Raw genomic sequence first — 25,794 nt, forward strand, 5'->3', positions numbered from 1 at the left:
GGAATGTTTTTACTATTACCAACTTAAATTTTGGAATCGAGAGTTCAATACTTTTTGCAGGATGGGTTTCGAAAAAAACTAAACCCAGAAAAAAATGCAAAATAAAGGTTTTTTAAAAAATTTATAAAAAATACAAAAATTACAATATCTTCAAAATTTTTTCAATCATCATATTTAAAACTAAATTTCCTACATTATAGTACAAAAAATATTTGTGTGGTGCGATTGGTTTGGGGTCTGTGAGGTAAAAAGTACTAAAAAGTGCAAAAAAAACGCATAAAACATTAAATAACTTTTTTTCTAATAAAAATGTCAAAAATCGAAGCTCGAGGTGCACTTTTTCAGCAAAAACTGCACCAGTATACCAAATTTCATCTTTCTAGGCCTTACCGTTTTCCTGGGATGCGCGCCACAAACACACACACACACACACAAACAAACATCTTATTTTATTACTAGCCGCCTGCGGCGACCAGCTGGTCCGCCTTTTTACGCAATTCGCCATTTTGCGCCAGGGTTGCCGCCTTCGGCGGCTGCTTAGACAATTTAGCGACGGTATTAATTAATGTTTTTCTTTATGTATCAATATTATCATTCGCCTTTTTACGCCAATGTTGGCTTCTTCGGCGGCTGCATAAAAAATTTTGTCGATGGTATTAATCAATCTTTTTCTTTATACATCAATATTATCATTCGCCTTTTTACGCCAAGGTTGCCACCATCGGCGGCTGCTTAAATAAATTTTGTGTTGAATAAAGTATTTTCTAGATCTATCTCCAAATATATGTCCTTTGAAATATTTTTAAAGGGGGGGGGGAGGCACAAAGGGCATACTCTTCATGCAAATTTTGTCGGAAAATAACAAAAAGCACTTCAACTTTTATGTGAAAGCATTGTTTTTTCAAAGTCATGGTATGTGTTTGTGTGTGTGTGTGGGGGGGGGGGCGGCTATTGATCCCCCGTTGAAGTTCCTCTATTTCTTACTGTCTATCTACTGTATCCACCTCTATATTTGTCCACCCTTCTTTCTCTCTATCTATCTATCTATCTATACGATCCATGCATATCTATCTCTGATAGAAATTAACAATCCTTTTCTTTGTAAAAAAAAATTTTTTTTGCCCACTTAATATCATCTCTCTATCTACCAAACCTAACCACCAATCCCTACAAAAATCATGCAAAAAACCGCGGGCTTTAATTATTTACTTAAAACTGCACGCAAAAAAAAGGCCATGTGTTCTCCGTAGTGTGCAAGAAGCAACGCTTGCAATCGATTAAAAAAAAAAAAAAACACCGCTTTTATTGAATTAAAATGCGCACAAATATTTGACCAAAAATAAATATAGCAAAACGTCCAGAAAAAAAAGTTGGAAAAATAAAGGTATGAAATCTCTGAAAGTTAAAGGGAAAAAAAAAGTGAAGAGAAAGCAAACGATTTCAGTTAGGTCACGTGATGAGGAAGTGCGGAACTCAGCCGGCAATGCTTGCAGGTCGCGTTGCGTTCTGCATTTAAAAAATTGTAAAAAAAAAACTTTTGCGTGTTTTAAAAACTTTTTTCTTCTGAAGGGGGCGGAATGTTTTTACTATTACCAACTTAAATTTTGGAATCGAGAGTTCAATACTTTTTGCAGGATGGGTTTCGAAAAAAACTAAACCCAGAAAAAAATGCAAAATAAAGGTTTTTTAAAAAATTTATAAAAAATACAAAAATTACAATATCTTCAAAATTTTTTCAATCATCATATTTAAAACTAAATTTCCTACATTATAGTACAAAAAATATTTGTGTGGTGCGATTGGTTTGGGGTCTGTGAGGTAAAAAGTACTAAAAAGTGCAAAAAAAACGCATAAAACATTAAATAACTTTTTTTCTAATAAAAATATCAAAAATCGAAGCCCGAGGTGCACTTTTTCAGCAAAAACTGCACCAGTATACCAAATTTCATCTTTCTAGGCCTTACCGTTTTCCTGGGATGCCGCGCCACAAACACACACACACACACACACACAAACATCTTATTTTATTATATGTACTAGCCGCCTGCGGCGACCAGCTGGTCCGCCTTTTTACGCCATTCGCCTTTTTGCGCCAGAGTTGCCGCCTTCGGCGGTTGCTTAGACAATTTAGCAACGGTATTAATCAACGTTTTTCTCTTTTTTCTCAATATTATCATTCACCTTTTTACACCGATGTTGCCGCCTTCGGCGGCTGCTTAAACAAATTTCGTGGCGTTATCAATCAATCTATATCTATGTATATCGTTAGTAGTTTGAATAAAATATTTTCTAGATCTATCTCCAGTTCCGTCGTTTGGAATATTTTCAGAGGAGGGGAGACACAAGCGACGTACTCTTCATGCAAATTTTATCAAAAAATAACAAAAAGCACTTCCACTTTTTTGTGAAAGCATTGTTTTTTCAAAGTCATGGTGTGTGTGGGGGGAGGGGCACTGACGTCCCGTTGAAAAGTGGCGGATCCAACCGATTGTTTTGGGAGGGGCCATCCGAAATTTTTGAACTAACTCCCCAGGGTCGAATTGAGTTTCATGCCGCCCCTAGGCAAATTTGAAATCTGCCGCCCCCTCCCCCCCTAAAAGAAGCAAAATATCCTTGACTCAAAAAAACGTAAAAAAGTGTTCCCCAGATTTAAACTGTCAAACTTATGAAGAAATGATCGCGTTTCACATTCTGAGGCGCCCCGATGAAATGATTACAGTGATCTCCCAAAAAATTTTTTATTCGGCAAATTTTGTTGACGATTCGGCAAATACCATGATTGAAAAACATTTGACTTTCATAAGATGTGTGAAAGTAATCACTATTAAAGGGACAAGAAAAGATTGTCTCTGTGGAAAATGAAAGAATGCTAATATTTTACTTTCAAAAATAACAATTTAATTCAAATATGTATTATAATAGCAAATTTGCCACCCCTGAGAAGTTTGCCGCCCTAGGTAACTGTCTACTCTGCCTATTGGGAAATTGGACACTGATAACTCCCCAGAAATTTTATTAAAATGAAGTTTTAAAAACTCAGTTTTCGGGGTAACGAGCATTAGGTGAGGGGGTGGATTTAGGAATCTCCCTCGTAACTGTTTCAAAATTTAAATTTCCGAGTAATTTTTGAAAATTAGGAAACTAAAAACGCATTTTGTCTATTTTTGATGATGTACGGAGAAAGGTCAGGTTTCAAGCGCTGGTCCCAAAATACTTTTTGAAAATAAAGCTTAGAAACCAAAATATTCTGTTATTATACATTGAGAAGTTAGAAGAGGAGGGGTGCCCTTCTAACTCTTCAGCTGTCCAGCCTAAAAATGCACCTTTAGGTAATGTTTGCTTACGTTTAAGGAAGTGTGAAGGTGCTTAGAATCCTTCCTTCCTGGAAATATTTTGTCTTTGAGGCTCTAAAAATTCGATTTTTAACTATATTTATACATATTTTAGAAAGGGAGAGAAGATTCGTACAAGAAAATTCCTACAATCACAAGGCTTTGGGAGGGGCCATGGCCCCCATGGCCCCCCTCTAGATCCGCCCCTGCGTTGAAATTCCTTAAATGACGGGCATGCCTCTTTCTTGCTGTCCATCTGCTATATCGAACTCTATATTTGTCTACCTATCAATCTATACGATCTGCGCATGTCTACCTCCTGACAATACAATCTTTTTTTATTTATATAAGTATTAATTCAAAAACAAAAACATTTTTTGTCCACTCAACCTCTATCTATCTCTGTATCTACCTAATCTAACCGCCAATTAGTAACAGAAACGAAGATCATGCAAAAAATCGCGGGCTTTATTTAATCAAAATAGCCCTCAAAAATAAAGGCTCTATGTTCCCCGTAGTGTTCAAAAAGTAGCGCTTGCAAAAAAAAAAAAAAAAAGGTGAAGAGAAGGCAAACGATTTCAGTTGGATCACGTGATGAGGTAAGCTCGGAACTCAGCCGGCAAGTGAACAGCTCGCGTTGTGTTCTGCCATTAAAAAAAATTGTAAAAAAAAAAACTATTGCGTATTTTTCAAAACTTTTTTCTTCTGAAGGGGACGGAATGTTTTTACTATTACCAACTAAAATTTTAGAATTGAGGGTTCAATACTTGTCGCAGGGTGGGTTTTGAAAAAAACTCAACCCAGAAAAAAATGTAAAATAAAGGTTTTTTCAAAAATCTATAAAAAATACAAAAATTTCTCTATCTTCAAAATTTTTTCATTCATCATATTTAAAATTAAATTTCCTACACAATAGTACAAAAAATATCCGTCTGACGCAATTGGTTCGGGATCTGTGAGGTCAAAAGTACTAAAAAATGCTAAAAATAACATAAAACATTAAATAACTTTTTTTCTAATTAAAATATCAAAAATCGAAGCCCGAGGTGCACATTTTCAGCAAAAACTGCACCTGTGTACCAAATTTCATCTTTCTAGGCCTTACCGTTTTCCCAGGATGCGCGCCACAAACACACACACACACACAAACATCTTGTTTTATTATATGTACTAGCCGCCTGCGGCGACCAGCTGGTCCGCCTTTTTACGCCATTCGCCTTTTTGCACCAGAGTTGCCGCCTTCGGCTGCTGCTTAGACAATTTAGCGCCTGTATTAATCAATGTTTTTCTCTTTTTTCTCAATATTATCCTTCGCCTTTTTACACCGATGTTGCCGCCTTCGGCGGCTGCTTAAACAAATTTCGTGGCGGTATCAATCAATCTATATCTATGTATATCATTAGTAGTTTGAATAAAATATTTTCTAGACCTATCTCCAGTTCCGTCGTTTGGAATATTTTTAAAGGAGGGGGAGACACAAACGACGTATTCTTCATGCAAATTTTGTCGAAAAATAACAAAAAGCACTTCCACTTTTATGTGAAAGCATTGTTTTTTCAAAGTCATGGTGTGTGTGTGGGGGGGGGGGGGGGGGGGGGGGCACTGACACCCCGTTGAAATTCCTTAAATGATGGGCATGCCTCTTTCTTGCTGTCCATCTGCTATATCGAACTCTATATTTGTCTGTCTATCAATCAATACGATCTGCGCATATCTACCCCCTGACAGTACAATCTTTTTTTTATTTATGTAAGTATTAACTCGAAAAAAACATTTTTTGTCCACTCAACCACTATCTATCTCTGTATCTACCTAACCTAACCGCCAATTCGTAACAGAAACGAAGATCATGCAAAAAATCGCGGGCTTTATTTATTTAATCAAAGTAGCCCTCAAAAATAAAGGCTCTATGTTCCCCGTAGTGTTCAAAAAGTAGCGCTTGCAAAAAAAAAAAAAAAAAAAGGTGAAGAGGAGGCAAACGATTTCAGTTGGATCACGTGATGAGGTAAGCTCGGAATCAGCCGGCAAGCGAACAGCTCGCGTTGCGTTCTGCCATTAAAAAAATTGTAAAAAAAAAAAGTATTGCGTATTTTTCAAAACTTTTTTCTTCTGAAAGGGGCGGAATGTTTTTACTATTACCAACAAAAATTTTAGAGTTGAGGGTTCAATACTTGTCGCAGGATGGGTTTCGAAAAAAAACTAAACCCAGAAAAAAATGTAAAATAAAGGTTTTTTCAAAAATCTGTAAAAAATACAAAAATTGCTCTATCTTCAAAATTTTTTCATTCATCATATTTAAAATTAAATTTCCTACACAATAGTATAAAAAATATCCGTCTGGCGCGATTGGTTCGGGATCTGTGAGGTCAAGAGTACTAAAAAGTGCTAAAAATAACATAAAACATTAAATAACTTTTTTTCTAACTAAAATATCAAAAATCGAAGCCCGAGGTGCACATTTTCAGCAAAAACTGCACCTGTGTACCAAATTTTATCTTTCTAGGCCTTACCGTTTTCCCAGGATGCGCGCCACAAACACACACACACACACACACACACACAAACATCTTGTTTTATTATTATACTAGCCGCCTGCGGCGACCAGCTGGTTCGCCTTTTTACGCCATTCGCCTTTTTGCGCCAGAGTTGCCGCCTTCGGCGGCTGCTTAGACAATTTAGCGACGGTATTAATCAACGTTTTTCTCTTTTTTCTCAATATTATCATTCGCCTTTTTACACCGATGTTGCCGCCTTCGGTGGCTGCTTAAACAAATTTCGTGGCGGTATCAATCAAACTATATCTATGTATATCATTAGTAGTTTGAATAAAATATTTTCTAGATCTATCTCCAGTTCCGTCGTTTGGAATATTTTTAAAGGAGGGGGTACGACATACTCTTCATGCAAATTTTGTCGAAAAATAACAAAAAGCACTTCCACTTTTATGTGAAAGCATTGTTTTTTTCAAAGTCATGGTTTGTGTGGGGAGGGGGGCACTGACACCCCGTTGAAATTCCTTAAATGACGGACATGCCTCTTTCTTGCTGTCCATCTGCTATATCGAACTCTATATTTGTCTATCTATCAATCTATACGATCTGCGCATATCAACCTCCTGACAGTACAATCTTTTTTTATTTATATAAGTATTAATTCGAAAACAAAAACATTTTTTGTCCACTCAACCTCTATCTATCTCTGTATCTACCTAACCTAACCGCCAATTCGTAACAGAAACGAAGATCATGCAAAAAATCGCGGACTTTATTTATTTAATCAAAATAGCCCTCAAAAATAAAAGCTCTTTGTTCCCCGTAGTGTTCAAAAAAGTAGCGCTTGCAAAAAAAAAAAAAAAAAAAAGAAAGAAAGGTGAAGAGAAGGCAAACGATTTCAGTTGGATCACGTGATGAGGTAAACTCGGAACTCAGCCGGCAAGCGAACAGCGCGCGTTGTGTTCTGCAGTTAAAAAAATTGTAAAAAAAAAACTATCGCGTATTTTTCAAAACTTTCTTCTTCTGAAGAGGGCGGAATGTTTTTACTATTACCAACTAAAATTTTAGAATTGAGGGTTCAATACTTGTCGCAGGATGGGTTTCGAAAAAAACTAAACCCAGAAAAAAAATGTAAAATAAAGGTTTTTTCAAAAATCAATAAAAAATACAAAAATTGCTCTATCTTCAAAATTTTTTCAATCATCATATTTAAAACTAAATTTCCTACATTATAGTACAAAAAATATTTGTGTAGTGCAATTGGTTCGGGGTCTGTGAGGTAAAAAGTACTAAAAAGTGCAAAAAAACGCATAAAACATTAAATAACTTTTTTTCTAATAAAAATATCAAAAATCGAAGCCCGAGGTGCACTTTTTCAGCAAAAACTGCACCTGTATACCAAATTTCATCTTTCTAGGCCTTACCGTTTTCCTGGGATGCGCGCCACAAACACACACACACACACACACACACAAACATCTTATTTTATTATATGATAGATGTATAGAAGATAGATAGATAGATATGTATAGATTTCGCGTTCACAAATCGCCAAAAAACTTGACATTTAGGTAAATTAAATTACTAACGACCTCCTGGTGACAATAACTCAATTTTGATAAAATGTGCAGATACCACATCTGTGCTTAGCACGGCAGAATAGGCATTTTTAACGACCTCGGTGATATCGGATCTTGAGCGCAAATACAGGATATCCGTAAAAGAACTACGGAGTTTTAGAAAATCATATTGAATTAAAAGTGTGAGTTAGGTTATATGAGTTAACTTTGAAGAAATTAGTAGCTTATCAAATTTTGTGAGCACATAAATGGTGATGTTGACTGGCTACTTAGAGGGGCATGCTCAGGGGCACTCTGATGGGAAGTCACAGGAGGTCATTGTGACCTTCCAAAAATTTCCTTATTCGGCAAATTTTGTCTAAAGATTCGAAAAAATTATCATCATTCGGAACAATTTGGAGATCTATTCGGCAAAATTACCATCATTCGGCAAAATTTGGAGTTCCATTCGGCAAATTGAGAATTTCCGCCAAACCAAAAATTTAAGTTCGGGGCACCCCAGGGTATGTTTTCTCTCAGTTGATTGATATCGAGGCGGAGAAGGGTCCTGTATACTTTCAGCAAAATGAAGCACCATCTTACTTCAGTTTGCATGTACGAGAAGCATTAGATATCCGATTCGTCATAAAGTGGATCGAACGGACAGGGCCTACTTTTAGCCTCTAAGAAGTCCGGGTCTGACTCCAATGGACGTTTTTCAGGAGATATGTCAAGAACAATGTTTACAATGACAAAATTAATGTTGTGAGCTATCTCAGTCCAAGAATAATCACTAAGTGGCAAACATCCCTCCAAGACGTTCTCGTCAGGACATGGGAAGACGTTGAATACTATTTTGTTCATACCACATACAGTAAAAATCTTGATAAATTAAACCTTTTACCATAATTAGCACACATATAAGACAATAACCTAATTTTATCATTGAATGAAAATATTTTGCCCAAAAAACCTCGTAGTTTTTTTATGGACACACTAATAAGGAGCTGTTGCCTTTCAAAGTTTTAATTTTTTGAATGGCAAGTGTTGATGTATTTCAGAGGTTTAATTTCACTAGGCTGTTTTCTCTTCTGATAAGAAACAGGGATAATGCGATTTTTTTCCAAGAGAGAGACTATCGTTTCATTAATGTGGAGGAATATCGAGTGCTACACTTGGGTCATGGAGGTAAGCGTACGAGTTATCGTTTACAGGGTTCAATCATTAGTCAGACAGAAAATGTTATTGATCTCCGGGTGTCTTAATGGATCAGGACTTCAAGTTTGGTCAGCAGTGCAGCATTGCAAGTAACAAAGCCAACAGAATGCTTGGGTTTATCAATAGATCTATTTCAAACAAATCTAAGAAGGTTCTTCAGCCTTTATATACGAGTTTAGCAAGACCCTATTTGGAGTATGCTGTGCAGTTTTGGTCGCCTTATCTGAGGAAAGTTATTTAGTTATTTGTGTATTGGAAAGGGTTCAAAGAATTGTAACTAGACTAGTAAGGGGACTTTCAGATTTAGATTATGATACCAGACTTAATAGGCTTAATATGTATAGCTTGGAGCAAAGGAGGGCCAGAGGGGACATGATTCAGTTGTTTAAATTTATCAAAATGAATGATGTTAATGGATTAAATTTTTGCACCGAAAGCAGGACGAGGGTTCATTGTTTTAAGATATTCAAATCTCAGGCTAACCTGGAAATAAGGAAAAACTACTACTTTAGTAGGGTTGTAGGCACTACAGCCTATTGGAAGAGGTGGTAATGAGCAAAGGGTGGACAGCTTTAAGAGGGCCATTAATCTTCATTGGGGACTAATAAATTGACTACGACCAGCCTAGCTGGGCCAAGAGCCTGTTGCTGGTCGTCACATTTGTATTTGTATTGCATTGTTAAGTTGACTCATATAAATAGCTCAACACTGTCAAGAATTATTATTATTAGCAGTGTAAATATACAAAATTTCTTCGCATGCATGATTCTTCTGTTTGTATCTTAAATGAAGAAATTTAAGATTGTTATAAAAAAAAAGTCTATATAAAGCGGATTTTATGTGGTACTGTGAGTTGTGAAAGTTTTCTCAGTGAATGCTTTATAACATCGGTTCGTAAGTTTTTTTTTTTTTTAAGCAATCACGATTCCTTATTGCTTTCATTTGACTGCTTTTGGCGTGCTATCATTTTTCCCACCGGCGCGGCGCCACCCTCTGCCAGCACCACCCGTCGCGTCGGCCGGCCTCACGATGCTGCTCCTCTAGCGAAAACCGTCTCCAGGTTGCGTCCATATCCTACACACACACGCCATGGGTGCAAGTTTGGTGATGTGTTCAAGACGGAAAATATTTTCAGCCCCCCCCCCCCACCGCCCGCATGCGGGCTTAAGGAAAAATTTGTATGTATAAATGTTGCAGATTTTAACAATGTCAGTTTTGCAATCTGTTTGATTTAAATTTTAAGCCTTAAAATTGTAATATTTAAGTGTTTTGACATCATAAGTCCAAAAATTCTAAAATCCGGCAATAAGGGGGGGGGGGTCTGGGAGCTCTCTCCCAGAAATTTTTTCAAATTGAAGTCCAAAAAGCGCTGTGGTAGGCCATTTTGGTAAAGTTCAGGGAAAGGAGGAGTTCAGGGACTCTTACATCAATTATTTCAAACTGATAGTCCCAAAATCACAATATTGGGCAACCTTCAAAAAAATATTAAAGAAAGAGGGGGGGAAGGGGACGCTATGGGCTTTCCCAAAATCGAAGATTTAAAAACGAAATTGTAATTTAAATTTCATAACGTTTATACGCTTTTTGAATGCACTATTGAAGGGATGGAGTTCAGGAACCCTCCTTCGGCAATATTTCGAAATTGAAGTTTCAAAAACGCAATTTTAGACGATGTTGGATAATGTAAGGGGTAAAAGCCTTTGCAGCACACCACCATTAGTTTTTTGCCGATCCTAAACATTTTTGTTGTAGCAATAAAATTGCTTAGGACATAAGATTTTCACTTTTGCAACATAAATCAGTTCTGATTCAAAAGTCTACCCAAGGTAGCGCCAACAAACTAGAAAAGAGGAAAGGTGGGGGAAGGGTAAGGCCCACTAATGATAATGAACTGTCACCTTTCCCCCACAGTCTTCATTTGAAAAAGAATTCTTTTATAAGATAGCAGGTGTTGAAATTAGCAATAAAAAATCGCTTCAGTGAAGTAGATATATTTTTTTAAACAAGGTAACCTTTCCAACATTCATTAATTAAAAAAAGAAATAGGGGAACTGAATCCTAACTCCAGGCAGGGTTCCCGGATCACATCCCTCTTAAGGCACTCAAATATAGCCAAAAGTGGCGCTTTATATATTTCAGCATCAAAGAATTTTCGGAGAACTCCCGAACCCCTTCCTCTGAGTTCACCACAAATGTCCAAAATTTCAATTTTTAAGGCTTCAGTTTCTAAATTGTTTTGTAGAAATAGTACTCCTCTTACCTATAAACATGACTTATGATAGCCTAAAAATTTTAATACTTTAATTTTGGAAACTTTTTGAAAAAATCTTCCTACACTCTTCCCCCTTAAGTCATCCAAAGATAACCCAAAACAAAGCTCTTAAAATTTCAGAAACTAAAATATTTCGGGCTGGAGGTGCGGAATACCCCGCCTCCCTTTCATTGTGTTTACTAAACGCAGTGTAAGTTTTTCTTTAAGATTTATTTTTCTATTGAGAGAGCACCTCCCTTCCACACATCGCCAAAGACAACCCAAAGTTTTAAGACTTCAATTTCGAAAATGTTTCGAGAAAGACCCCTGAATTCCCTAACCCTTAACTCACTCAAAAATAGCCAAAATAGCATTTCAATACTTCGGGGAGAGAGACCCCTCCCTCCCCCCCCCCCCCGAACTCTTTCCTCTAAGTTCACTAAATTTTACTTAAATTTGCGGTTTTCCCTTTTCATCACCGAAGATTTAAGAATTTAAATTCTAAAACGTATTGAGAGAAAGCCTTCGAATTCCCTTTTCTTAAGTCTTCCAAAGATTACCTAAAACTGAGTTCTGAATGCTTCAGCTTTGAATATTTTTTGGAAAAGGAGAACTCCGAACCCCAAGACGGTCCAAAGTTGCGCTTTTAAGACTCCAGTTTCGGAATTTCGCCTAAAGAGAGCCCCCTCCCTCCCTCTTGACATTGCCAAAGACAGCCTAAAAGATTTAAGACTTCAATTACAAACCCTTTTCGGGAGAGGGTCGCAAACGCCCTTTAACTTAAGTCATTTAAGTATAGCCTCAAACAGTTTTTAATACATCAGCTACAAAACATTTTCATGTTAGAACACCAAAACCATCTCTCATAAATTCACCAAAGATTGCCTAAATTAGTGTTTTTAAGACTCCAGTCTTCGATTCTTTTTTAAAACCCACTTTTACATCATTAGAGACAGCCTAAAACTTTTTGACTTTTAAATTTTTAAGAGTTTGCAGTGGAGAAACATCAAACCACTCCTAGCTTCAAAAATATTTTCAATTAAGTTTTTCGATATTTTATACTGTAACCCGTGAGTAACACCCCCCCCCCCCCTCCTTAGATTGTCCAAGATATCAACGTTTTAAGACCTCAGTATGGTGGGTTAATTTGCGCACAGATTACCCTCTTTGCAAGAGCAGCGTTTTTTCGCAAACTCGTGCGCTACCGTTATTTTTCTCCTTTCCTTTCTCTCTCCCCCCCCCCCCCACACCCATATTTCCATTCTAGCGAGTGTTCGATTCAATGACATTAGAATTTAGTGATACCTCAAGTCTTTGTCAAAAATGCAGGAACGGTTTGCCCATCGGTGTTTCCAACCAGCTTGAAATACCCCCCCCCCCCCCCCCGATTATTTCCAAAATTTCCATTTTCATTAAAATCTTCAAAATCCTTGATAGTTTCTGTTTTACCTGGTATGTGGACGCCCTTTGCTGAGGCGAAAATATTTCATCTTGTCAGCAATCACTCTCAAACGGTGATGCAGATTCAACTCTTAAGACATTTTAAGAGCGTACATAATTTTCATTTATGCGTGTAAAGTTTGCAAAAAAAAAAAAAAAAAACCACACACAAATGAAAAAAACGAAAGGATGATCGAAAATAGCATGAGAAAAGGCTAAATTTTCAATTAGAGCCGATTGCTTCGAAAAATCAGGGAGAATAGCGAGCAACTAATCGGCCTGCAATGCAGTGAGTTGGAAATAACAAAGCTACACCTAAAAAAAGTCAAACGGCGCGAGCCGAAAAGCCACTCCTCCAAAAGCACGTTGCAAACGAAACAAGCACATGGCGGAAAACCGAGAGAATGTCGATGTAAATTCGTGGTTATGGAACGGTCCAGTAATATTAAAGCATATTTTTCAAACACTCAATTTTTCTTTTTTCATTAAAAATTAAAAGAAAGTCATTGAATTTCTTTCCGTCCCGACCTCCGTCTCGGAAATTTTGTCAAGACGGAAATCCGTCCTGAGACGGAAGGTCTTGCACCCATGACACACGCATACAAACGCGCACCAACACACACGCACACACAAACACATACACACCTATACACAAACACCACCATACACACATACCCCTACACAAATACACGCACAAACACATACACCTACACATACACACAACTGCCCACACATTCATGCCTGCACACAGACACAAACACATATGCTTACACACACATACACATACCCCGCCCCCACGCACACAAACACTCATACACACAACTACCCACACACTCATGACTGCACACAGACACAAACACACATGCCGACACACATACACATACCCCCCCCCACACACACACATACAAACACAGACTCGTGATTGCGAAAAACATAATTTGAATTCAAGATGACAAAATTCAAATTAATTTTTTTCTTATTTGGTTATTTTATCTTGTTTCAGAAACACAGTGGGAAAATAATAACAATGATGCGGAAGAAGAAGAGGAAGAGAAAAAAAGCTTGAACGCAGTGGCTGCCAATGCGTCTTCGGAATATTCACGGTCGCCTGATGATGACGAAGCAGAAGAAAGCATTAATCCAACTGAAATGCAATTCGTTGAAAATCGCAGAAACTATCAGAATGCCGAATCGAACCTTTCGGAATTTGATCGACTAGAAGTTAACAAATTTGCAAACGATGCTAGTCCAGAAAATACAGTAGATCAAAGTTCGAAAAGGGAGATTTTGGTGAATCGAATGGAAAATGAATCAGAGCTTGAAACAACAGCATTTGCATTCCATACCACGGCTGAGGGTTCTGTTACTGAGAAAACACCTTTGTTTATTGACGATACTACTTCAACGTATGTGACAACTGTTACAAATAATAGACATAGAACTTTGAAAGTGACAGAAGTGCCTTTAGATGTAGATACAAGCAAAGAAGCCACTGTTGATTCTGATAGGGACTTAACCGTGTCTGCCAATACTGACAATGATAAGAAAGTAACCCCCGGTGTTTTTCCGATGTTTGAATCTCGAACTGGAATTCCAAAGTTTAGTGACAAATCATTTTTTCTTTCTACTGATGTAAAAATTACTTTGAAAGATTCTACAAATTTAGAAACTACGGAGAACTCAACGCATAATGAATCAACCACTGAGAGCTCTGATTGCATTTTCGGTGATGAAAAATGTAAACGCTCATCTATCGTTCCTACAAGTAGTGTGCTATCAAGAGTGAGAGATAAGTTTCCATTTTGGGCTTCGAGTTCACCTTCATCACCATTTCCATCCATATGGAGCAGTGCGAAAGCACCAAAGCCAACCGACCGTGTAACTGAAGATGTCCCTAAGACATCGACATTGGTCAAAACTGTGCCCGATGTGATTAGCACCACTCCGCTTTTCTTCCAAACTACCACAGCTCAAACTTCGGAAAATGTGATTGTGGTTGAAGGTTCAGTGGCTGATAAAGATGAATCAGCGCAACAAAATTATTTGAATAAAAATGATAAAGTGAAGCAGACGAAGCCAAATGAAAGTGTTACAAATTTAACGGAAGACAGACCAATCAGAAACTTTCCAAAGATTGTATCAACAACTCCTATATTTGATACAAGAAAGAATTTTGACAACGATGAAACTTTAACAACAAAAATGTTTGACGCAAAAAATGCAGATCCTGACCTAGTGACGCTGCCAAATACTCGTGTTTGGACATTAAGTCCTAACCAAACTGCTTCTCATAGCTCCCATATGAGTGACAAAATAGTAGATGTTGATTCAGAAGTACTTTTTCCTAAACCTTCGCACGAAATTTACAGCCCTAACTCTGATTTATTTACCACTGCTACTTGGTACAGTGATAAAAGTGGTTATACTCATCCAGACGATGAGATTACAAGGGACTACAAACCAGAAATCAAACAAATTACTCCTCTTCTATTTCCTTCCTTTCGAGAAACAACCACTCAGTTCGAAATACAACGAGCTTCTAAGTCAATGACAGTAAAAGCTTCAGAAGATTTACCATCTGTGGTAACCACTACGTCTTTCGTGTCTCACACGCCAGCCCTACAGCCTGAAGTCAATACTCGCTTTCCATATAAAGGTAAGTCTTCAAAAGATTTTGGAAAAGATAAAATTGATGCAATTGACACTGGATTTTACTAACCTTTAATTTACGCACTCACGATTTTACGGACACTTTACCAGTCCCAAAAATATTTTATTGAATATTCGATTTTATGAGCTCTCCATTTTATGAACATTTTTCCTTGTCACAAACAGTTCGTAAAATCCAGCGTCATCTGTATAACATTCTTAGTTATTTCGATATAATGCAAGAAATTTCAGAAATATTTGCCCAGTTTAACTTCAAAGCAACAGAATTAAAGTCCTTCTCACATGGGACAAAAATCTCCCAGTGAAAGAGACAAAAGGAATGGGTTAAAATAATTTTGATAATCATTTCTGGGTGAAAATTTTATTGTTTATCCTTCTTGGTGCCAAACTCGAATGTACTCAAACTGATCTATGCAATTTAAGATTGGGTAGGTAGGTCCAGAAAGGTTATTCAAGGTACAGTGAAACTTCTCTGGAGCAACTACTCTCTCCGTTCCTGAAAAAAGTGGTCGTTAATGGAGGTTAGTCGCTCTTGGAGGTCATTTTCGAACATGCAAATGTAGCCCTATAGTTGTTATTTACCTTCTTCCTGCAGTGTATTAACCAAGAACATTATCATAAGAATGTATTTAAATAAAGAAACTTTTTTTTTCAATTTTAAATGCAAAATATACTTTTTACATGATTTTTCTATTTCAAACTAATAGCTTTAAAATTCGCCTGCTTCAGATTCTTTGTTTTTCCTAAAACAACTTTAGTTTCTAGTTTAGTTTTCCGCTGCAAAAATAAATTAATAATGTGTCCTTATTATTAGTGCAAGATAAGATTATCTATTTCTGTTAGAGTTTGTTGTGCTGACAGCTTTTTTTTTTTCTTTTACTGGCTAATTTCCTTTAATTTCCTTTTTGATTTTCTTTTCTTAAATAAGTTCAAGACTTCTGCACGTTTCTCGAGCGTGAGATTGCTCGGTTTTTGGAAATTCTGACTGCGATGTATGGTATGGTAATGAAAAGCAGAATGCAAATTCACTGAAATCAACTCTTGAGCTTTCAAAGGCACTAAAAATAGATTTTGTCCACTCTGATCTCCCGTAAGCAACCAAGAAACTCCAAGAAACAACCTTTTAACAAAGTTCTATTCTTATCAACCTATCTCAATGAAAGGTGCACACTTGATTTGAGGTTTGCATGTGCCACCTTAACTTCCCTACAATCCGAAAAACAACGCCCTCCTTTTTGTGACTTTAACGAGGTTCCAAGCAGAGAGAGCAAGTAAGAAACACGTTTGGACCCACTGGAGAATAGATTTCAATCTCTTATTCTGGTTTCTTTCCACCTTTGTTAATATGAGAAAACTGTTCTGCGTCCATATGAACTTTATTTTCTGTTGCATTTCTTTCGTTGTCTCTCTCTTTTTGAGTTTTCTCTAACAAAAATTTCGGTATTTTTGAATGTTGAGGTTGACGATTTGCCGGTCATTGTGAGAGGTTTTAATGGTCTTTCCCAGAGGTATTTTAACATTAGTCATATACGGGGGAAATTTGGCGTCTCAGAAAAGTGCTCGTTAATGGAGGTTGTCGCTCATAGAAGTTTCACTGTATTCAAGTAGAATTTTAGAAAAGCCAAAGTCAAGCAAACGGCTCTCGATTTCAAGTTTCAATTGAAAATTGAAAATGAATAGACAGAGCCCGGTATACTTTATATGCATCAAGTACCACTTATTAGTCAACAAATTCATCAGGAAATTTAGTTGTCTCTGATAGAAATATTATTCAGTCAGAACCGTTGCTAAACGCTCTGGAGGTGTTTCAGCGCAATCCGTAGAACAATACGTCTTTTTAGAAAATCCTTTTCGATGTGTTACTGCGCAAATGCGGAAAATAATAAGAAGTATTTGAAACTGACGGTGTTTCAGAAATAAATCGAATGTTTTATGAAAGACTTGCCAAAACGACCGGTTGAAATGACAGCAAGTATTGAGAAATGAGTTTTAAAGCATACAGTTGTTCGATGATTTTATTTTATTAGGCATTTGTTTTCGCTAAGAAAATAATTTCATATATTTTAAAGTTGATTTATTTGTTAAAGGCTCTCAAACGCGTTGAGCCGTTTCACCGTAAGCGTGCAGCAATTTATGGTGGTTGTGGTGGTGTGTGCGGGAGGGGAGGAGAGGGGGAGATCTCCGGTGGTTTGAAATGAATTAGGTGTATGCATTTATCATCTCTCACGAGCACATGCATGAATAGAGGAGTTATTTTGTCAGAAGCGTGTAGAAAATGTATATATATATATATATATATATATATATATATATATATATCAGTGGTTGGAAGTAGTGAAGTGAGTAGTTAACTACCAAAAATAGTAGTTTGTAACGATTTCTGGAAACTACTTTTCAATAAACTTAAAAAAATAAAAAAAAAATCAAGGATCAAACGACTTTGACTGGCAAAAATTTTACACAAGTACATCAGCGGATGCAATGAGAAATAAGACTCATAAAAATACGCGCTGACTTCAGGCATTTGATTTTGACGTCATACGTTCTATCTGTTTGACGCCATTAGTTTGTTTGCCATCGTAATTTTCATATTTCACCAGTATTTATACTAAAAAAAGCATTTATTTTAATTTATTAAAATTTTATTAAAAGCAAAAATTATTTATTAAAAAGTGAAAATAAAGATATCGGTGATTTCGCGAGTTGAAAATTTTGTGAATTTTATACTAATTGAAAAACAAAAATATTTTAGCGAGGATTAAATTTTCGTGATTACAGCGGGTACGCGAAAATCACGAAAATCAAAGCGCTTTCACAGTATTCACCAAATAAAAAGACGCTACTGAAAATGTTATAGAAGAGGATGAAATTGAACTGTTCTGGAGAACTTACAATAAATACGAGCATTACAGTGTATGAGAGTATGATAACGGATATTTTTCTTAGTCTTCTGATGAGCTACATTATCAATCTAAACCAAAGTTCATTTTTCAAGTCGCACACTCTCTTATATTTTTTTTTTCCTTTTACGTTAAAAAAAAAAAAAACTTTCATACTTATAATTTGAAGAAATGCACTCAGTGCCGACTTCTGTCTGAAAGTGTGAACAAGTACTTGTAATGCTAGGCCAAATTAAAATTAAAATTTTTTTTAGAAACTCAAAATTTTTGTTGATAAAACGTTGCTTCTATTCCCTACATGCACCACAAAAACATTTATTCAAATTAAAAAAACATTTAGGTGCCCCACACTTGGCCTAAAATTTAATCTTCTTCAAAAAAAAAATGATTTTTTTTTATACATATTTTCAAAAATGTAAGGTTATTTTTACGAAATTATCAAGCTGAAAAATATAAACAGTAAAGTAAGTAATTAGCGTTAAAGTTTTTGTTTTCCTGAAATATTTAAGTCTCCCACATAGTACGCAAAGATATGGGTGTCAGAGCTTCCCAAACCTTTTTTTTTTTTTTAATTCCGTTAACCCCTTGACTTTGACTTTTTTCTTTCTTTCTTTCTTTCTTTTTAATACTCTTAACATTGATTTCTTTCAAGAATAAACTTCAAGCACATTTCTAATAGCTGGTTAAGCGACACAGTTAGATACGGTTTAATAGCAGAGTGGAAAATTAAAGAAAAAAAAAGCGTAAGCTTTTTCATTCCTACTTTTATTACTTCAAACGGTACAAAATGCAAATCTGTTAATATTCTTGTGTAAAATAAGTGCACAGAAGAAAAAGACAGTGGTGAATTTAATGCTTTGACAGTACATATTTTATATTTGATTTCAAATTTGTTTAGATTGCCTTTATAAGCTTTTCAAAAATTTACGTAAAATAAGTAACTTATTGAAACTTTTATGTGCATCCTTATTAACAATCCATGCACTGTAAAAAAAAAAGCTGTAACCTTACTCTGTAAATACGGTGGGAGCATTTTGTACTTTGTATAACCTTATTCCGTCGGTTATCTCCCTCCATAGCAATGGAGTAACTTAACTGATAAAACTGGTGTAACGTTATGAGCGTACACCAGTTTTATCAGTTAAGTTACGGTAATGGATCAAAACTTCGCGGCCAAAACTTCGCGTGGACAAAACTTCGCGCGGTCAAAACTTCGCGTGGACAAAACTTCGTGCTGTCAAAACTTAACATGGTCAAAACTTCACCTAGACAAAACTTCGCGCATTCAAAATTCCGTGCGTACAAAACTTGGCACAAACAAAACTTCGTTCGTGTATTACTTTTCGCATTTAAAATAAAACTTCCTAAAATTAAATTTATTTAGTTTTAATGTGAAAAAAAATCTTTAAATTACATGTACAATCGACGCTCATTATAACAAACACACATTATAAAGATCACTTCATTATAACGACTAGTGGTAAAAGTCCCAACTTTATACCAATATAACACTGGTGTGCAAAAATTAAGGACGAAGTCGAAAAATTAGCATATCAGCTGAACGAAGAAGCAGAGCGGACAGAAAGACCAATCAGGAGATTAAGTAAGGTGATGTGCGGTAGCACATGCGCAGATATGCAGGCAGACGTAATGGGGGAATGTCTGAGTAGTATAAAGCATGTTGTCGGTGTAAGACCAGTATTTCTGGCAAAGAGATTGCACGCCGTATAGCAGTTAAAATCACACTGAGTTGCTGCCTCAGACAGAAATGGCGAATAATCAATCTGTTAGACGACATCTGGATGCTTTTACCCGAGGTCGAATCATTGGGAAGTTGGAGGAAGGCCGCAGTGTGACAAGTGTGGCTGCAGAGCTCGGAATTGCTCACAGCATCGTTTCACGACTTTGGAGACAATTTCAAACTACAGAAACAGCTATCCGGGGTTTCAGTAGTGGTCGTCCACGAGGAACCACACCCGCAGATGACCGGTATATTGTCTTACAGGCCAGAAGAAACAGGCGACAGACAGCGGGAGAAATCGCTAGACACACGACACAGGCGACTGGACGACCGATATCGCGTTTTACCGTGGCCAGAAGACTGCACGGTGGTGGTCTGTTTGCACGACGCCCTATACGGTGTGTACCTCTAACGCTTGCCCATCGGAGAAGGCGTTCTCTGTGGTGCCGGGAACACCGGAATTGGAGGGACAATGAATGGGGACGAGTACTCTTTACAGATGAGAGCAGATTCAGTGTGAGTAGCGATTCTCATCGCATACTCATCAGGAGAGAGCGGGGAAGCCGCAATCATCCCTCGAACATCATTGAAAGGGACAGGTATGGAGGTTGCGGTGTTCTGGTTTGGGGAGGCATCATGCTTGGTAGTTGTACAGACCTTCACATCTTCGACGCAGGTTCAGTCAACGGGACCCGTTATTGTAACGAGATTCTTCTTCCATGTGTGCGTCTTTTTAGAGGCACTATGGGTTCGCAGTTCCTTTTCATGGACGACAATGCACCATGTCATCGCACAGTAGCTGCCGAACAGCTCTTAGAGAGTGAGGATATTGAACGTATGGATTGGCCGGCACGATCATCTCAATCCCATCGAGCATTTATGGGATTTTCGAGGCAGACGCTTGGCAGCTCGTACCTTACCACCAGTAACGATTCGGGAGCTTCGATTGGCGCTGCAAGACGAATGGGCAGCAATGCCTCAACAACTCATTGACACCCTCATTCTCAGCATGGACAGACGCCGTGAAACCTGCCTAGCAGACGGAAGAGATCATATCCCCTACTAAACACCGGATGTTTCTTGCTGGACACCCATCACAGGGATGTTTCGGCCTTCAGTCACATTGCGCTCCATGCTACTTTTTCAATAAAGCTTCTTTTTATCCCTCTGATTTCTCTTTTAGTAAGCGTTGCTTACATTACACATGTCCATAAGTATTGGGGATCTTACAGTATTAAATGTGTTGATTTGGAAAGCTTTTGTACAAAAATATATTGAAAGAACCGTCTCGTCCTTAATTTTTGCACACCAGTGTATGTTAATTTGCTTTCGGTATAACGACCGTTCTGTATTGCTCAATCCTATGTAGCGACCGAATTCAGCGGAAACTATTTCCAGTATTTTTTCCAGTAGAAAATTTTTGCAACCTGAAATGACCTAAAATAATGAAAATTTTTGGATCATTCAATTTTACGCTCGAATGGAGAGGCGAGAGAATTATGAGTAACACCGCGGAAAGCAAATTGGGGGGGGGGGGGATCGCCTCTGAATTTTACGGGAAAATTTTGGAAAACTAGTTTTAAAATAGGATTAGGAATAAATGATGAAAAACATTAAAAAGAAATACAAAATTTTTAATCATCAAAAATTTTTCAGTTAGTTATCTATAGAACATTAATCTTAATTTAATCTTTAAATTTATATCAATTTATTACTTCATTAATTTGCTATACTTAAATTTATTTAAAATTTGCACAATTAACTTGCAATCAAGTAATTCATTATGAAAAATTAGTTTTTTTTTTTTTTTTTTTGTAATATTAGTCCAATGCGGTCCTGGAAAGTTTTGACCACGCAAAGTTTTGTCCACCGCTTTTACGGACTAAGGTTAGACAATGAATGCTGAGGGAGAAAACGCGGTCCGAAAAAGGCTCTCATTCCTATTCACAGTTTGACAGGGGTCTAGACGGCAAGACAATCTGGTTAGAAGAATCTGCTTTGCTCAAGATACTGAGGAGTTTATTAATATGGAACAACTCCAGTATTTAAAATAATATCCCTCTTAGGTTCGCACGAAAATTCATCTTGATTTCATAAACTATTTGTTTAATGAACTGATTTATTCCATTTTCCCCCTTTCGAATCATTATTTAAACACCTTGAATAAACTATGAAAAGGGAGGAACATTAATAAAGTCATTTTTATGCTTTTAAAAGATATTTAAGTATATAATTATAAAATAGGTTTGCAAAAAAAAAAAACGGACTGAAAAATTCAGAATCCGTGAAAGAAAGAATCTACAGAAAATATTACCGAAAGAGTTTTGTAAAACTGATTAAATCATTACAACGCAAGCTATTTACAGTGTCAAAAAGTTTTCATTCTGTTTCACTTGACAAATAAACTTAAAATAATTTCCCGTTTTAAAAAAATGAAATATTTTATTTCTTTTTAGTTAGCCATTTGAAAAATATGTTTCAATATTGTTCAAAATGGAGTATTAAAATAGTTTATACAAAACACTCCTCATTTTAATCAAAAAAAAGGTCCGATCTTTTTCTAAAATTTTGCAATATATTTAGAATGGGTAAATGATGTTTGTATTCATTTTATACACTGTTGTCAAAAATTTTTAAAAATGTGTAACACACTCTGTAATTGTGAAATTGAACTTTTATACTTTAACAATAAGTGAAAAAAATTATGAATAATAATAGTGTTCACAATAGAAAATTTTTGAATCCATTTATCACAGTGTATCACCGAGGACAAAATTAGCGAAGTTCATGTTTCCACGAAATTAATTTTTCATATACAAGATAGAAATTACAAAAAATTATTCGACATTCAAAAAATTTCACTTAAATTTCACATTTTTTTAATTAAACTTGACACTAAATCAGGACTCTGTAGAGTGAAGATATATCAGAGAAATCAGGATGATCATACATTAGGGATGTGCCTATTAATCGGCCAATTTGCCGACTATTTATAACGTCCAAGTACTGCCAATTAATAGGCGGAAAAAATGTTCTTCAAAATGTTTTTTTCTAACACACCTTCAACAAGAAACTATGATGAAATCATTTGTTAACAAAAAAAAAAATTAAATTAATGTAATCTTCTGCGTACGATACGACGTTACTATAACATGTAAACAAGTAGATGAAAGTTTACAAAAGAAATAATTTACAAAGTTCGTAAAAATGAATGAAATTTTAAGGATCATGTTCTAAGTTTATGTTACGATAGCCTCACCCCAACTTTTGATGACAGATTTTTTTTTTTTGCAGTTTTGTTATTCTTTCTAACTTTACGTATGATTACATCACACATTTTACAACTTACTCTTTGCATTATTTTGATTAAACAAAGCATTATTCATTATTAAATATCGGTTGATTAAAAATTGTATGCATATTTATATACAATGACATGCAATGATGCAACATTTTTCATGCGTCTATGATTTTCTCCATCTTTCATAGTAAGGGAATGTGGAACAAAGTGAAATAGTTAAGATGCATGAGCTGTTATTAAAATGAACAGATTGAATATTTGTTTTCAAAATTAAGGTTCATAAAGAAAGAACAATATACTGTTAGCCCTGCTTAATCGAGTAACGGATAAACGAATACCCCGCTTATACGAATAAAACCTCCCGGAACCGAATATTTCCCCATAGATGCAATGTAACAGATCCCCGCTTTATCGAATAATTTCCCCGGATAATCGAATAATATTAATCAGCTTACGTAAATATTTTTGCTGGGAAATTTTTTTAATCAATTATAAAAAGTTGAGTAAGAACAATTATTGACGTTAAAATATAAAGTCATATTTATCGCCGACAATGGGCGAAAAATACATTTATATTCCATCAGAACGTTTCGACTCTTCAATCAAAATTCTTTTGTTTATGTCATTGTAAAAAAAAAATATTGCAGTAGATAATTAAGTTAAATGACACAAATAAATATACACATTTTAGACGATGATAAAATGATAAATATCAAATATAAGATGCGGTAAACGAGGAGGGGAAGAAAAGGAGCCAGGAAAAGTGTTTCCAAAAGACCTTGAGCAAGCAATGCTTTATTATGGAATTTTCCAAAATATAATGTACTAAAAAAAGGTGCTAAAGCAAAACTCATGTTGTAAGTTACTTTTTATAATTTTCATGCGTACTTGTCCAATCATTAAACTTTGTTTTTTATTTAGCTTATTTCAAAAACTCGTTTGCAATAACATTATTTCCTTTATATAGCTATTGATTTATTGTTATTACATTTTAAGACAAATGTTGTCAATTTAGAAAAGGTAAAGAAAATGTCCCCCGTTAATCAAATATTCCTAGGAACCAGCGATATTCGATTAAGCGGGACCGACAGTATTTTATAATAAAACTTCCAATGAAACTTTATTTTGTTATTTTTGGCTTAATTATAAACTAATTCGGATGAAATCAGCAAACGTTTTGAATGGCTCCTATACGAGAGACGCTATGTTTTGCCATCTGGACTGCTGTCACCTCTCAAGTACTCTCAAGAACCTGTTTCAAAACTGGACCACGTCTTTAACAAAAGTGGGAATCGGCAGCAGTCACTCCACCTTCAATGGGTTGGACATGTTTTTACAGTATAGGTTATTTACAATTTCCTATACTGTAAAAACATGTCCAACCCATGTTTCGTTTTTAGTCAAAATACTAAAAACGAAATTAATGATGTATTTGTTTTAAACCCCAAACACTTTTTATTTTGCACATAGTTTCGAAATGTTTTTAGATAAATGACCGCAATAATCAACCTAATAAATGTCTGCATTCATTTGCTTACGTATTTGATATCCTATTATCAACCACGTTAAACATCAAGAAAATTCTTTCATATATGTTAAACATGCTCTAAAAATGTATAAAATGTTTTTCCAATCCAATGCGCAATTTTTTTAAATATGCACGACATGACAAAAAAAAAAGTATTACTTTAAAATTATTTTTAATAGAAAAAAATTCATAGGCACTCATGAACTATGTAACACACGCGCACACACACACACACAAAAAAAAAGGAGGAGAAAAAACCTTTAGTTTTGTTTTTGCTTAGATCATTCAGCGTGCACGACCTAAAACCGCTCACAACGTTTTAATAGAGTAATGAAACGTTTTTTAGTCTGTTTGAAATGGTAAGAAGTTTGCAAATGAATAATAAAACGAGCTGATGTGTGAATCACATGACTTCCTTTTACTCCAATTTCATGTCATTTTCCCATTATTGGTAATTTTAATGTGATTTAATAGTTTACTCTGTAAATATTTCCTACAGTGGCCAAATTGAAACCAGATTTAAAACTTAAAAAAAATCGCCAAATTTGTCACCAAGTTAGCGACAAAACTTGGCGATCAAAAGACTGGCGATATATCGCCAAGTGTTCGCCAAATTATAACACCACTTGAGTTTACATCAAAATTATCAATGATTTCCCCCAAAAGGGGGCAAAAGACCCCCTTAAGAACATCTGAATGCAACCAAAAGGGGAGGTGCACAACTAGATCCCACTAGGAGTCTACGTACAAAATTTCAACTTTCTAGGACATACCGTTCTTGAGTTATGCGACATACATACGCACATACACACATCCGCACATACGTACATACGCACATACATACATACGTACGTACAGACGTCACGAAAAAATTCGTTGTAACTAACTCGGGAATCGTCAAAATGAATATTTCGGGTGTCTATACGTTCTTAGGCACTTATCCATGTGGTCGATTTGAAAAAAAAAAAAAAAAAACTCAACATTCATTCGGGGGTGAGCAAAATGGAAATTAAGGTTGATTTTTGAGTGAAAATTCTTTCAGGAAAATAATACTTAAGTAAAAAAAAAAAAAAGTAAGAAAAAAGAAATCGTTTGTTTTTCCCCTGTTGCCAAAAAATAATTTTGAAAATGAATTACTGTACTTTCAAAAATAAATAAAAATAATGTGATTCAATGATTAACTCTCTAAATATTTCCATCGGTAGCCAAGTTAATACCAAGTTATTTAAAAAAAAAAAAAAAAATCGTCGCCAAGTTGGCGAAAAAACTTGGCGACCAAAAGCTTGGCGATACGTCACCAAGTGTTTACCAAATTATAACACCACTTAAGTTTGCATTGATATTAACAATGATTTCCCCCCA

The 25,794-nt window shown here is 35.8% G+C and overlaps 1 protein-coding gene across 3 annotated transcripts in view; it reads left to right on the plus strand.

Moving 5' to 3' along the window:
* Positions 1–25,794, plus strand: part of LOC129224722 (uncharacterized) — a 140,251-nt gene that overhangs the window by 65,866 nt on the left and 48,591 nt on the right. For all 3 annotated transcript variants that reach the window (XM_054859269.1, XM_054859270.1, XM_054859271.1), the window contains exon 3: positions 13,296–14,948. In XM_054859269.1, the coding sequence (XP_054715244.1) occupies positions 13,296–14,948 (1,653 nt within the window). The remainder of the gene's footprint in view (positions 1–13,295; positions 14,949–25,794) is intronic.

This window comes from Uloborus diversus, chromosome 6 (assembly GCF_026930045.1).
Source record: "Uloborus diversus isolate 005 chromosome 6, Udiv.v.3.1, whole genome shotgun sequence".
Taxonomy (NCBI): Eukaryota; Metazoa; Arthropoda; class Arachnida; order Araneae; family Uloboridae; genus Uloborus; species Uloborus diversus.